At 37.6% G+C, this 16234-nt stretch overlaps 1 protein-coding gene across 2 annotated transcripts in view; it reads left to right on the plus strand.

The window, feature by feature from the left end:
- Positions 1-16234, plus strand: part of LOC111155763 (dipeptidyl peptidase like 10) — a 1348454-nt gene that overhangs the window by 1007948 nt on the left and 324272 nt on the right. For both annotated transcript variants that reach the window (XM_022516189.1, XM_022516263.1), the window contains exon 4: positions 11709-11803. In XM_022516189.1, coding sequence (XP_022371897.1) covers positions 11709-11803 — 95 coding nt within the window. The remainder of the gene's footprint in view (positions 1-11708; positions 11804-16234) is intronic.

Genomic DNA, 16234 nt, shown 5'->3' on the forward strand with positions numbered 1-16234 from the left:
GCAGAGAGAGAGAGGAGGAAGCAGGCTCCCTGCTGAGCAGAGAACCCTATGATGATGCAGGGCTAGATCCCAGGACCGAAGGCAGAGGCTTTAACTCACTGAGTCCCCCAGGCGCCCCAATATATACGGTATTCTTTTTTTTTTTTTTTAAAGATTTTATTTATTTATTTGACAGAGATCACAAGTAGGCAGAGAGGCAGGCAGAGAGAGAGGAAGGGAAGCAGACTCCCTACTGAGCAGAGAGTCCGATGTGGGACTCGATCCCAGGACCCTGGGATCATGACCCGAGCTGAAGGCAGAGGCTTAACCCACTGAGCCACCCAGGCGCCCTATATACTGTATTCTTAAAGTAAGCTAAAGAAAACAAAATGTTTTTAAGAACATCGTAAGAGAAAATGTTTATGGTACTTTACCGTATTTATTGAAAAACATCTGGAAATAAGTGGACCTGTGCAGTTCAAACACTTGTTCACTTATCAACTGTATATACATAGTTTATTGATATAAATATATCAATATTATATATTGATAATATTTTATATTTATATAAATATAAAATTTGATTTACATTATAAGTTATTGTTAATATTAACAATATATTGATTATAATTCATATAAATATATCAATATTATATATTGATAAATATTTTATATTTATATAAATATAAAATTTGATTTACATTATAAATTATTGTTAATATTAACAATTTATATTAATTTACAATACATAATATATAACTTAAATTTAATACCAGAATATTATTAAGTAAGTTACCTAAATTTAGATTTCCAAGGTAATGTTAAAAGAAAAATTATTCTGACACTTGTTAAAATAGTAAAGAGGACTTTATTTATGACTGTTATAATAGAGTTGAGACTATGGCAATGGGGGAGAGACTGAATTGAACTCTGAATACCACAAGAAACTGGAGATTTATCGCCAAAGAGCAGAGGTGGCAGGAGGGGAAAATTAATGAGAGGACATACTGAGGGTAGGGGATTCTTCTATACTGGCCTGACAGGATTCTCATTAAATGGAAGGCCAAGTACTTAGATGTCACAGCTGGGGGGTGAGGAATTTGATCAGACATCAATGGTGGGGGTATTCTAACCAACCTAACTTAGCAGGGTTCATGCTAAAGGCAGGCCAAGCTCAAGGTCTAGTCAAGAAGAGCATTCTAAGGAGTCTGACTGAATTTTGGTCAAGGAGGGAGTCTTTGTCAGTGCTGCTAGATATATTTCTAAATAATGTTGTAACAATGGAAAAAAGAAGGAATATGAAAGTTAAAAGATTTAATCTTGTGGCAGAGAAAAAAATATTTCTTGGGATCCTTCAATGGGATATATACTATACATATTATACATATACATACTATAGAATATAGAAGTTTCAAACAGCTGAATGCTGGTTCCACCCCCAACCCTCCCAAGAAATACATCAAAGTAACAACTGAGGCTATTGCTCACATTGGTCTAGAAGATCAAGGTCTTTTTTTTTTTTTTTTTAATTTTTTTTATTTATTTATTTGTCAGAGAGAGAGAGGGAGAGAGAGCGAGCACAGGCAGACAGAATGGCAGGCAGAGGCAGAGGGAGAAGCAGGCTCCCCGCCAAGCAAGGAGCCCGATGTGGGACTCGATCCCAGGACGCTGGGATCATGACCTGAGCCGAAGGCAGCTGCTTAACCAACTGAGCCACCCAGGCGTCCCTCAAGGTCTTGACAGAGCATAATCAGCATATGGAAAGGAAGGGACCAAGGAGGGTGTGTATGATGTTTTGGGGATCTAGTTTGACAGGTTTCTCATTAGCAGTGTCAATTGCAACTGGGTGAGTTTGTGTTGCGAGTTTAAGACTGATGAAGTCAAGGAGGTGAGGGTTTGGGAAATAGTAACATTCATTTGGTGGAGGTATGTATTGTTGTGAGAAAGATATTTACTTTAGTGGGCACTAGTTGAATAGTCTATTTTTCAAGTAAGTGGGTGATCAGAAAATTCTGTAGGGGAGTCGGGGAGATGAAGTTATTTACAACCTCATCTTCCTGGCAAGAATTTCCTGAAATATTAGAGTCATATTAGTGCAGACAGTTGAATGGTAAACTCATGTTAATATAGATAGTAAGATGTGTGGGTGGTAATAGTTCCAGCTCTCAACATGAAATAGGCCTTTCCTTGAGTTTATAAAGTACTTGGAGACCCAACACAACATATCAAAACTAAATAAAAATAGTAATTTTTTAATGAAGTGTATGATTAAATATTAAATGACTAACATACAAGTTCAGAAAAGAGATTCAGTGAGGACCTTAGAAGTGTTGGGAACTTAACGGTGCTTGGAAAAAGACATAGAGGGGCGCCCCGGTGGCTCAGTGGATTAAGCCACTGCCTTCGGCTCAGGTCATGATCTCAGGGTCCTGGGATCGAGTCCCGCATCGGGCTCTCTGCTCGGCGGGGAGCCTGCTTCCTCCTCTCTCTCTCTCTGCCTGCCTCTCTGCCTACTTGTGATCTCTCTGTCAAATAAATAAATAAATAAAAATCTTTAAAAAAAAAAAAAAAGGAGAAAAAGACAGAATTGGGGCAGGAACTGGGTAGTGGGTATCGTAAACAAAATAGAGTGAGAGTGATTGTAAATGTAAGTAATAGGTGATCTGGACTATTTTATAGGGCATCAGGTGATAATGACTGTGGAAATATATGTCGGAAGGTAGTGAGCAACCTGAGTGCCAGTCTTTCATTTTACACTTTATTAGTAGCAAGCCGCGAGTTTTTCTGGTACATATGACAAAAACAGTTTGTTGTTTAGAATGTGTTAGGCTGTGTGATTGGAATAAACTGGAGGCTTACAGAGCATGTAGAGAACTACAACAATCTTCTAAGTGAAATGTAAAGAACAATATTAATATAGGAGGTGAAGAGATAATATATTATGGACTTTTAGGGAGGGTATAGCCATGAATATAAGGAGAGGAGTTTTAGCCTTCTGACTTTTACATACCTGCAAGACATCTGTATGATCTAGCATAGAACTGAAAATACAGAACTAGCATCTGGTGGGGTCAGAACCTGAGTTGAAAGTTTTAAGAATCAATATAGGAAGGTGATGAGGGAGCAGGAGGCTGGCTGAGGACAAAGCAAAAGATGGCACCTTGCACCCCCTCTCCACCCGCTCCCCTCCCCTCGGTAATACATGTGACAGTCCTCAGGCAACCCTGACTGCAATAAACTAGAAACAAATAGTTAACTTGCAGAGATCACAATCCTGCAAGACAGGAGTCTCCCTTGGTTTACAAATGTCCTAGAGATTTACAACAAAGAAGCTATCTTAACAATAGCACAATTTCCAGAGTCAAATAACTAATTTCCCCAAGCCCTAACATCCCCCTCCCCTCCATAAAACTGGTGGAGGCTGAGGTAGAAGGAAATGTAAATAAGGTTAAGTTTCTTCTTCTATACCGAAATCTCACTAACAAAGATGCTTGATAGCAGGATTGTGACATCCCACCAGGAATCTCCCAACTATCTTGATGTTAATGGCTTGCCAAAAGACAACATTGATCAAGCTGCAAGACCTCCAGTATCCCGGCACCTTGTAGGCCCTCTTTAGCATATGAAAGCTCCACTGAAACCCCCCTTTTCCCTCGTCTTACCCCAACCACAGGGTACATACCCTGCCATCTCACAACCCGGGGCAGCAACTCTTTCTGCCCACAGGTCCTGTCCCTGTGCTTTAATAAACCACCGTTTTGCACCAAAGATGTCTCAAGAATTCTTTCTTGGTCATCGGCTCCGGACCTCAGCCCACTGAACCTCACCTAGGTTCTAGAACTTCATCAGGATGGTCTGAGTAGAAAGGATGACTCAGACAATAGCAATTAAAAAGGAAGTAAATAAAGCTCAGAGTTGAGCTTGGAAGGAGGTCTCTGGTGCACAAGGAACAGGTTAGGATGTACATACTGTTATGCCCCAATAATGGGTCCGTGATTAAAGGAGCGAGACTCATATAAAGCGAAGGTCAAGCAAAGCTTTATTTCATGTCAAGCAAAGCTTTATTTCATGCCAAGCATCAAGAATCTAACCGAACGTTCAGGGATGCACCTCTTACAAGAGAGGGCAACCCTTCTCTGTTTCACAGTCTAGCTTTTAAGTGCAAAGGCCTTGGGGTCGGGCCTGGCCACGCACAGGTGGCCGATGAGATTGTAACACACACAGGAAACTCCACAGTAATGCTAAGTGACCAATTGAGTTACAATTTACCCTAGTAGACATTTGACCCAGCCTATTACACCTTGATTAGGATTGGCGCCAAAAAGGGTTCCCAAAGGGTGGGGGCCCCTGCTCCTTGGTAGCTAGGGAGACAGTATGCAACCCCCTACTGATCGGATGTCTCCACCTGGCCTGACCCACCCTTGTGTCTGGGCTTTGTTACCTGAAGCTGGATTCCGGGACTTGTCTCTAAGTAAATCTCCTGGGGGAAGGGGAGCAGGGACAGTTTCTAAATAGGTCCTTACACAGACATTTTTGAGGAAGTAATTCCAGAACAAAGCAATGGTTCATGATGAAGTTCTAGAACCTAGGTGAAGTTCGGTGGGCTGAGGTCCGGAGCCGATGACCAAGAAAGAATTCTTGAGACATCTTTGGTGCAAAACGGTGGTTTATTAAAGCACAGGGACAGGACCTGTGGGCAGAAAGAGTTACTGCCCCGGGTTGTGAGATGGCAGGGTATGTACCCTGTGGTTGGGGTAAGACAAGGGAAAAGGGGGGTTTCAGTGGAGCTTTCATATGCTAAAGAGGGCCTACAAGTTGCCGGGATACTGGAGGCCTTGCAGCATGATCTATGTTGTCTTTTGGCCAGTCATTAACATCAAGATAGTTGGGAGATTCCTGGTGGGATGTCACAATCCTGCTATCAAGCGTCTTTGTTAGTGAGATTTAGGTTCAACAGAGATTTAACTATATGTACATTTTCTTTCTACCTCAGCCTCCTTCAGTTTTGTTTATGGAGGGGAGGGTAACATTAGGGCTTGAGGAATTGAGTTATTTGCCTCTGGAAATTGTGCTATTGATAAGGTAACTTCTTTGTTTGTAGATCTCTAGGACATTTGTAAACCAAGGGAGACTCCTGCCTTGCAGGATTGTGATCTCTGCAGGTTAACTATTTGTTTCTAGTTTATTGCAGTCAAGGGTGCCTGAGGAATGTCACACACATTACCGAGGGGAGGGGAGCGGGTGCAGAGGGGGTGCAAGGTGCCATCTTTTGCTTTGTCCTCAGCCAGCCTCCTGCTCCCTCATCAGTTCAGAGTCAAGAAAGGCGATTTTGAAATCCTTGTGTTCATCATCATTATCACATAATGCATAATCAAGCAAGGTGGGGAGTGAGCTTAGGGGGAGAGCACATTGGACATGGCTGCTGCAGGTCAGTGGTAAAGGTTGGGAGTTTTCAAGTTTAGCAGAGTCAGGACAGCATCTCACTGCAGGGTGATACGGTGAAGAGCATTAAGATACACGGAAGGGCATGGAAATCTTGGGTCGAAGGTTTATTGAGGCTTACTCCGAAAGTAAACAACCTGGGGGAGAGCAAAAGACCTGAATGGAGGTAATTACCATCAGCATCAGCATCTCATTATATTATTATTATTAATACAGAAAATAAATATATGGACTCTGAAAAGCAGAAGTAACTGGCAAGAGGTACCAGAAATCAAACCAAAAACAAAATTTAAGAGTTCAGAGCATAGCGATTTGGCTACAAAACAGCTTTTTGCTTTGTAAAGGAGAAAGATTGCCTCATTCTAGAAGTCTGGAGAAAAAAGATGTATAGGGTGAGATTTTGAGATAGAGAGGACAGTAATGCCATTTCTGATGTCCTTGCTCTTCACAGGTAAATACACAGAGCTTGGGGCTTTTTAAAATGTGAGGTTAGTTTTGCATAGTTGTGAGCAGTGTTTCAGCAGAGATGAATGAGGGGCCTGCTGTGTTTCAAAGATGATTAGCTCACTATTCCAGACTTGGCCTTGTTGTAGTTCACTAGTGATTAAATCTTAACTTGATATTTAATGAATTCTTTCAAAAAGCATTTAAGGTTTTTTCCTGTGATAATCACTTTGTTATTTTATTTAACTGTTTTTACATTTTTTTTTCAGTTTATTGTTTGGGAGTTAAAAATATATTGGATGCTATGGAGTTTTTATTTTAGATATAAAAAAAGATTTTTTAAAAAAATAAAGGCCATAGTTAAATTAATATCTCCCAAATAATTGATTTGCCATGCTTTTTTTTCAATCCTTGAAAACTCTCTTTATAGATCGATGATAGATTTTGTTTTGGAAGTATTCAAACAAAATTATCGTGTCTAAATTAAATGCATACTTAGATTATCAATCATAATATCAGCAGAAAAACAAATTACCATTATGAGGTGGGAAGGGAAGGCTGGCTGAGGACAAAGCAAAAGCTAACACCCTCCAACCTTCCCCGACCCCCACTCCTGAGTGGGACATCTGTGACTTCCTTTAGGAATCTCCCACCCATCTTAATGTTAATACCTTGCTAGAAGGCAAAAAGACCTTGGCAATGGCAAGGCCTCTGGTATCTGGTATCTTTGTAGGTCCTCTTTAGCATATGAAAGTTCTATTGAAACCTCCCTTTTCCTTACCTCCCCCCAACTCCTTGGTACATACCTGCCACCCCTCACAACCCTGGGGCAGCAGCTCTTCCTGCCCACAGGTCCTGTCCCTGTGATTTAATAAAACAACCATTTTGCACCAAAGATGTCTCAAGAATTCTTTCTTGGTCATCAGCTCTGGACCTCACCCCACCGAACCTCACTTACATTCTAAAACTTCATCAATTACACTGATGTGCATGGAAGGTGAATTTTGCCTGCTGTCATTTACCCTAAGTATAACCTATTAACCAGAGCTGAGTTTATTACCTTTTGGTTCTGGTTGGTTGGATGTGGGGACTTAAGTGTAGGGCTAGGGTATCTGGGCCTGAGTGGTTAAGACAAGCCTTTTAATGTGAGAGCCAGCTTAGAGTTGGGCATATTTCATGATGTAGGAACTTAGGATTTGTGGACCGAGACACAAGCATCTTGAAGTTAGTATTAAGTAAACAGGTGTTTGATAATTAAGAAATTTGCTCCATTTCAAGAGCTTCTTATTCAGATAAATTAGTTTTCATTTAGTTCCTGAAAAAAATTGTTTGGATACTTTTACACTTATTTTCGTGGGCAAGAACATGTAGTAACTCAAAATAATCATCTATGTTCTTGGTCCTGGACATTTGGGGTGGATATAGAGGCCTTAGTTCTCAATTTCATTAGCAAAAACTGAACTGTGAAGTTCTGTACTACCTGCTTTGTATGGAAGAGATAGAAAATAAAGGGTTGCATTTACCTGAATGATCTTAACCTAAAACATACGTCTGTGTTTTTCCTTTCTTTAGACACATTAAGGAAAAGGGGGATAGACAGAAATGACAGTAATAATAATCATCTAGGGAGACAGACACTAAAAATATATCTCGGAGCTCAGGGTTGAGAGGCTAGATGGTGATTCTTGTCACACCTTTTCATTTTAAAAAACTGACTGAATCAAATATGTGTTCGGGATAATTGACTCTTAACTTCCAATGAGCTGAAAAGGAAGAAAGATTATTTAATCAAAGCACTGTGTAGACATGCATAATACTGTGTTTTAAGAATATTTCAAGTAACACCTACCTTAATCTTCCTGTGTTAATGCACTTTACTCATTGCTGTTGTTCACTCATATTTCATTACCTAATATTAAGCAAAATAGGACATGACAATTTTGAACTGTAGTTCCAGAAAGCAATTTATTAATGTAATAGCAGGAGTATCAAAGTGGGAGATTCCACTAGTGAGTATAAATCAAACAGTAAAGTAAGATAAATATGAGACCCAGAAGACTACAATTTAAAGACCAGGAAAAAAAATTAAAGAGAATTAATAAAGGCAGATATTAGATGCTTTTAAAATAATTCAAGCAGAAATCTGTATTAAATTTTAAACTAGGGAATTACACTTGATTTGAAAAAAGTTTCTCCTTCTAATTCAACATAGTCTAATAGGAAAATTTGCAAGTGTGCAGATCTAAAGGTACATGTAAGTATCAAATCTGAATAGATTTTTCCAAGTCTAAATAATTGTTCAGCAGAATGTACTTTTAAAATATTAAATTTAGTTTTTATCTTCTCAAACAAGCTTCACTTCCTTCTACTTTGGTTCTAAGGGGAACAAAAATTAGTTATCCTTTTTCTACACCTGATACAATCCTCACTGACAGGATTTTCTCTTGCTGTGAGACTGGGGGGCCAAAGGTTACCATCCCTTCCATTGAAGATGAACCATGATTCATACTACAATTGCTCTCTCAGGTCATCTTCCCTAAGCTCACAGACTTCATCCCTGTTTAGAAATTTTTTTTTTTTTTTTTTAGAGTTTATTTATTTATTTGACAGACAGGGATCACAAGTAGGCAGAGAGGCAGGCAGAGAGAGATAGGGGGAAGCAGGCTCCCTGCTGAGTAGAGAGCCTGATGCGGGGGCTCAATCTCAGGACCCTCAGATCATGACCTGAGCCAAAGGCAGAGGCTTTAACCCACTGAGCCAGCCAGGCGCCTGCGCCATCCCTGGTTAGAATTTTGTAGCGTGCTTGTCCCCTAGGCAAAGAACTACTCATTGATGGCCTTTAGCTTTATTTATTTTCACTGTGCAGTAGAAGGGGGAAAGCCCTTTATATCTTAATTTATAGTGAAAATATTATAAGGATGACTTGTTAAGACATGCTCTTTGGCTCTTCTTGCTAATCAATGATGGCAGTTTCCATCAATATCACGACGTGGTCCAGAATTGAGAATATCAAGAAAAATAACAGAAGTGTTGATTGAGGTTGGACACTCTGTTCAAGGAGCATTAATTGAGAGCAGGAAGACAGAAGACCAGAATTAGCTGGCAAAACCAAATGAATAACATAGGTGACCAGTGTTGCTGTTGAGCCATGATCATAAATGCAGGATAGAAAAGAAAGGGAGGAGAGGAAAGGGATATAAATCAAAGTAAATATTTATTGTTTATGTAGAGCTGTTATTGGTTCTACATCACTAGAATAGACAACCGGTAAAATTAATGATAGTAGAACCCAGTTTATTTATAGGGGATGAAAGTTCAGAAGGTAATACAAGGCCTTATTTTAAATATCACATAGAACTATCTTTCTGTCCATACAGTCTGCTTCAGATGGTAACTTGAAATTCTTTCCTTGTCTCTTTTTCTCCTTTCTTAAAACAACTTTGGTTTTTCCTGATCCAACATGTCATTGTCCCCATGAGCTCAAGAACTACTGGTTTCCTGTGCCATCCTTAACTTTAACAAGAGAATCATATTGGATGCCGAATCTTCTTAAATGAAACACAAGAATGAAAAAAGGAAAAACAAACAATTTTTGCTAGTATCGATCGCTTCTCTTCATATAATTTCTAGGTATAGCTTTTTGTAATATTGAAATAACTAGAGAACAATTCAGAAAATCTTGTTTTTTGTGAAGTGTCAGACATTTCCATAAAATCTTCATAACCCGCCATGCAGTACTTGTTCACTACTATGCAAGTGAAGACATTTGGTTCTGAGAAATTGTATCTTAGTGTACCCAAACCATTTTAATATTGTCTTTCTTCTGGGGCACCTGGGTGGCTCAGTTGTTAAGTGGTCTGCCTTCGGCTCAGGACGGGATCCCAGAGTCCTGGGATCGAGCCCCATATTGGACTCCCTGCTCAGCAGGAGGCCTACTTCTTCCTCTCCCAGCTCCCCCTGCTTGTGTTCCCTCTCTTGCTCTTTCTCTCTCTGTCAGATCAGTAAAAATCACCTTTCTTCTAAGAATAGGCAGAACGTTAGCAAGGTGCAATATCATGTAAAAGTTTGGAATTGAGTAAAACTGGAAAGAATAATATCATTTAAAAAAATGTCAAGTCTACTTTTATTTGGGGATCTTCCCTTTAACACACAAACATATACACATACATGTATGTGTAATTTATAAAACATTGTATGTTACATGTATGGAATTATACATATACACACATATATGTGTAATATAATACATATATGTATTGTGTAATATATATTATATATTGATCAACTCCTTTGATGAAGAAGCGAGTGATTTTTTTTTAAGTTAGAAGATAAAAACTGATGACTACCTAGTGTTCCAGCCACTGTAATTCTTTACACTGGCATTATTACATTTGCATTACATTATTTATATCGTTGTTAATAAATAATTGAATTTATTTGTCTTCAGACTGGGCATACCTCTCTTCAGCCCAAAAGCGGTAGCTACTCCCTATCACTGGATACATTCATATTTCTTTCATTTTCTTATTATCCAGCCTGAAAATATTTAGATCCTTTTATACCCATATTATTCATTTTGAAAAGGATAATTATATTTAATTAGATTATTTAGATGATTTCCAACTCTCAATCCTCAAAGAAGTATCAAATTTTACACATACCACCTATGCACATTCAGGGGAGTAGAAATAAGGTAGCACGCTTTTCAGCAAAGATTGGGATATTTATTTTATATTCATTTAGGAAAAAGAACATTGAATCTACTATGAATATTTAACTTGTTGATAATTTTCTCCAAGTTAGATGATGTGAAAATGAATATATATTTATATTTAACTCCTGAGTATCCCCTCTGGGAGTTTTCACTTATGTTAATACTCTAAGTGTGAGGAACTCTTCTTCTTCTTCTTTTTTAAAAAGATTTTATTTATTTGAGAGAAAGAGACAGAGTGAGCATGAATGGGGGAGGGGAACAGGGAGAGAGAGAAACAGGCTCCCCTCTGAACAGGTAACCCTATGCAGGGCTGGATCCTGGGACCCTGAGATCATGACCTGAGCTGAAGTCAGATACTTGACCAACTGAGCCACCCAGGCATCCGTGAGGTATTCTTAAGATGATTTAATTTGCTGACAAATGTGGCTGAATGGAACTGAAATATATATAAAATTAACAACTGTCCAGAAACCATGCAATTATGTAAAATGAAGACATCAAAAAATAAACAAAACAAAAACGTTGTTTTCCTTAAGTTGGCAAAGATGATACAGTGGCATGCTAACAGTCAAAGATTTTGATCTGTGGTCACATAAGCCAGATAAAACTGTCAGGGACAAAATTCCTAAACCTAATGAGAAAGGGTGGGTAGGAATTGAGGGATGATAAAACGGGAGGTGGGAAATGTCTGCATGAAGGTGGTCCTGTAGAAGTAGCTTAGAATTGTGTGGAGTCAAGGTGAACTGGAAGCCCTTGTTGTCAATTTAACAGGATCATGAATCGGTAACAGTGCCTTGGAAACTAGAGGCGCTTCTTCCCCCCTTCTTTCCATCTCAGAATGGACAGCAGGTTTTCCATATTTTAATTAATTTTCGGTTGTTAAGCCAGAAACCTGTATGGCCTCTTTCACTAACCCTGTTTTCACCGCACAGTAGACCATGTGCTTAGCCAGGCTTCCTGATCATTAAAGAAGATTAATGTGAGCCAAGCACAAAAATTTGCTCAGGTTATTAAAGGGTAACAGTGATTGTTCTAATGTGTCTGCTTATTATGTACATTTTCTCCTCTACAGTTTATTATATTACCTAGTCAATGTGTTTGTCAATTGTTAATATCTTTTTTGTTGCAGATACAGATGTGGTGTATAAAAGCGAGAATGGACATGTCATTAAGCTGAATATAGAAACAAATGCCACCACATTATTATTGGAAAACACGACTTTTGTAAGTAATGAAAAATTAATTACTTTATGCAATTCGGTATTGTTTAGAATGCTCTCAAGGTGCACATAACTTTATCCTTCTTTAGCTCCAGCACCTGCAAAACATTTCAGGTAAAAAGTTAGAGCTTGGCATATCATTAGAATTAGTACATCTATTAAAAGGAAATGCCCATGTGACCATCTGCTTCATTTCTCCCCATTTTTCTTCATATCTCACCTTTTTAGTCAAAGAGTAAATGTTTCCAAGAATAAAATTTCCCTAGAATATTTCTTCCAATATTTCCTATGTAAGATCACTCACATGAATGTCAAGATTTAAAAAAACAAATCTAACACAGGTTATCACAACCTTTTTCTCCCACTTCACTTTTCATTCTCTCTGACTTCTAATTTTGTTGTAGTTTTCTGGATCAAGCAGAAGGCAGACTTTCTAAAACTGGCTTTTTGCTGGGTTGATGTGCTTTATGATTTAGGTTTCTATCATTTCCGTTTTACTTCTCCAGAACCACTGGTTAACCTGACAGTGTTAGCAGAAGGCATTTATTGGGCTCTTACAAAAGAATATGAATTTTGTCTTTCTTGTAAACTCGGTCTTCTTAAAGTTGGATCTACCTATGATTGCCTACAGAGTGAGTGTTAATGAATTAACTTTTGCAGATATTCAAAATTTAGCTATCAAACATCACTGAAAAATAGTGTGCAGTTATTCGCCGATGGTTTTATTATAACCAAAGGTTCAGTACATTGCCTACTAAGTGACTTCATAGGATACAGAGAAAACATTCTTCAAGGCCTCAGAGGATTTTCCATGCAAATGAAATCAGTGAGCAAATCATCAGCTCTTTTTTTTTTTTTTTTTAAACTTATCTCTACTTGTACATTTGGAATAGTCATGTAGACTTCATGTTTTTTATAAGATGGCCAGGTGAAAGAGATGGACTGGAAACTTCTGTTGTTTAATGTTTTTACATATTAAGAAAATATAGTAATTGAAATCAGGAAGTGCTTATATAGTTACGCATCTGTTAGGCTAAATTAAACCAAACAGTTAATGTATTTTAGTAATTAAAGCAACATCTAACAAGATAAGGGCATTTTTGTTTTTAAACTAATTGGTTAATTCACAGATATTAGAGAAACAGCTACCCTGAATGCAACCCTTTATAGCCCTCATGGAATTCTGAGAGTACAGAAGCCATATTGCTCGCTTTCTAAAAATATGGATTTCCTTGGGGCAAATAATACTAACCCTAATGAAAAAGTTTAATAAATAGTGTAGAGCAGAGTCTGTTATTTCTTAATTGGATGGTCCTCAGGGGTACTAGAGAAAAAGCTAAGGAATCATCACAGTATGGTGAAATCAACAGGAAAAAAAAAGCCCTCAGAGGAAGGACAGAAGACAGAGAGCAGGAATTGGTAATGAGAAGATACGCTAAAGATTTGCTGATTAAAGTCAGTATGATTGATTTTCAATAAAAATAGTTTGGGGGAATAAACTAAATACATTTCTTATCTTTTTTTTAATTATAAAGTATCATTTTTGAGGTGGAGTATGGTCCTTCAATGGCCAAGCATTTAAGTTAGGTGTAGACACTCAGTATATGAATATGCAGTTATGTGATTATTCCTTATGGATCATTCCTTTTATACAGGTGAACGAGGTCTTCGCTGTGGTCACAGATTATGTATTTTTTTTTTTCAACATTTGGTCCTTACTTTTTAGCCTCTATGATACATCAAAAAATAAACAAAAACAGATAAAATCTTGTGGCTTTACTCCATGATCCCAGTTCTTTTGTTGGTCCCTCACACCAGCCCCAGCTCACCTCATTGTAGTTACTCCATGTGCTGATTAATACCATTTTATCTTTGTGCGTGTGTGCTTAATCTTTTTAAATCCTTTTGAGGTCTGTTTCTACTCTCTTCTATGTGGGCAATGACTCTTAATTACCACAGAGTCATATTTAGCAAATATTCTAATTTACTCATCTTTTAAGATTCATAGGTTCCCTAAAGACATTTATCTCACAACACAGATAATTAAGCAATCTATAAGTCCTAGCTGTGTCAGAATTCAGTGGCGGGGGTGGGGGCGGTGCACGGATAAGGGATTGGAGTGTGGCATATATTTGCAACCAGTTAACTCAAAACTGTAAAAAATGAAAAATGCAAATACCATGATTCCACATCTCTTCAGGGAACTCATTTAATAATTTCCTCCCCACTCCAAGACAGAATTATTAAATGTAGTTGTGTTTTCAAAGCTCATGCTAGGCTAAAGTTTGGATTTATTAATTCTCTCGAAGGCCATTCTGTTGGAAAAAAATCTTTTACTGGAGCATAAGAATTTTATTCGTACTTGAGGTTTTTCATTGAGCAATTATCAGTATTTTAGTTAGAATCATAATTAATTGACTAAGATCACTATGAAAGCTTTGTAATAAAAGTGCCAAGTCAATTAAGAAAATAAACAAATTATTGATAGAAATGTGATACCATAATAGCCTATTATTTAGTAGGACATATTTTTCTAAGATGTGACAGTTTGTTTTAAAAATTAAGATAACACCACGTTGTCATTTCCCCTCTTAAAAACATTTTAAATATGAATAGTGGGTAATTTTAGCTATGTAATCATGGTTAGCAGACTCTATGAGAAACAGTAATATTGGACATGGCTGTCAAAAATAAAACAAAAGTAAATCATTTTCCTGAAATAATTGTCCTAAGGCTTTTTTTTGATTCAAGATAGGTGGATTTCTAATGAAGGAGGAAATTAAAGGGTATATAACTTTTTGAAGAAGAGTTATGCAAAAGAAGTGCTTTAGCCCCAAAACTGCTCTTAATCATTTTTAAGTGTTTGAAAATGTTATCTCTTAAAGCCAGAACTATTTCAAACAAAACCTCATTCACAGTGACATAATGAGGAAATGTTTCATAAGTAATAGCTGTATGTACTCTTTTTACTGTCAGTAAATTGGTTATCACCAGTGGTCTTAGCAGAAAACACCAGCAGCCATAAACAGTTCTATCAAATCACTTTTTGAAATTAGAAAGGAATTGGAAAAGGGGTGTCTAATGCACTTATATGGAAATGGGTGATTGATGGATAAGAGTCTCATATCTTTTTGATTCTGAATATCTTGCAAGCTTTTAAAAACGTGCTATAAAAATAGCCCAAAACAGAGGGAAGAAATTCATATTTGGCAGTAGAATAATTCCAGGGAAAATGTTAGCTACACATTTTTGGGGCCCAGCTATCTTTTTATAGGACATTCTGAGATAGTAAGTTTGATTAGAACTACAGAGTATTTATTGACTTAGGCCTAGAGATAGCATTTGTTGGCTTGCATGCCATCATTATATTTTTATTTGTTTATTTTTTAATTTGTTCTGCTACTGGGTATGTGGGGGTGGAGGGAATAGATCCAACTCTATTTTACCACCAGGATATCAAGGAACTTATTTTCTGATTCATGTTTAAAGAAATCAATGCCCTATGGAAAAAAATTTCTATAGTACCAGGAAATACCTATTAGATAGAGGCACCCCAAATTTCTTGTCTTAAAATTTGAAATAAAGATGAGGGCATTTTTGATGAGCCCTCGGTATTGTATATAAGATGAATCACTAAATTCTATACCTGAAAATATAGATGAAACAATGAAAATATTACACTGTATGTTAACTAATTAGAATTTACATAAAAAACTCAGAAAAAAATTGAACTACAGAAATGTTTTTAGGAAGTTCTGACTGGCCATCTGGCTTTACATGTTGGCTATAATCATGGAGCATTTGCTTGTTTGTTTGTTTTTTAAGATATGGCTTTGACAGTATGTATGTGTTGGTATCCTAGTAGTGAATGATATCAGTAGGGTAACAATATTGATTGGCCAATGAAGTCATAGGAGCTACACACTTACACAGTTGCTGTGTACACAATACTGTTTCTTTCTTTAGACCCATGGTTCCCAGTCCGGGGTATTTTGCCATCAGGAGTTAATTGGTAACTCTGGAGACATTGTTGGTAGTTAGGGCTGGAGGTGGGGAGTGTGCCATGGGAATCCCAATGGTCAAGAGAGCTCCTTACCACAACAACAAAGTGACCTAGCTAAAAGTGTCAGTAGTGCCAAATTTACAAAATCCAGTTCGAGGCAGGGACACCAGGGAAACCATGAGATGATTCAAAGGTAGTTTTTTCAAGGTGAGATCAAAGCAATGGTTCTTTTTGTCAGAGATTTTAATCTGAAGCTTTCAGCTGCTTTTTCTTGAGACACGTTTCTTCTTTTTATGGATAGATCTGGGAAGAAGACCAGCAGGCATGAATATAGTCACATGGCCTTGGATTTTTTTCTTTGGCTAGTGCAGAGTACAAGCTAAAAGTATGACCCCAGTTTTCTTATAGTTTTCTGGGGATACCTCTAATCGA

This window comes from Enhydra lutris, unplaced genomic scaffold (genome assembly GCF_002288905.1).
Source record: "Enhydra lutris kenyoni isolate GAN:26980312 unplaced genomic scaffold, ASM228890v2 scaffoldscaffold1, whole genome shotgun sequence".
NCBI lineage: Eukaryota > Metazoa > Chordata > Mammalia > Carnivora > Mustelidae > Enhydra > Enhydra lutris.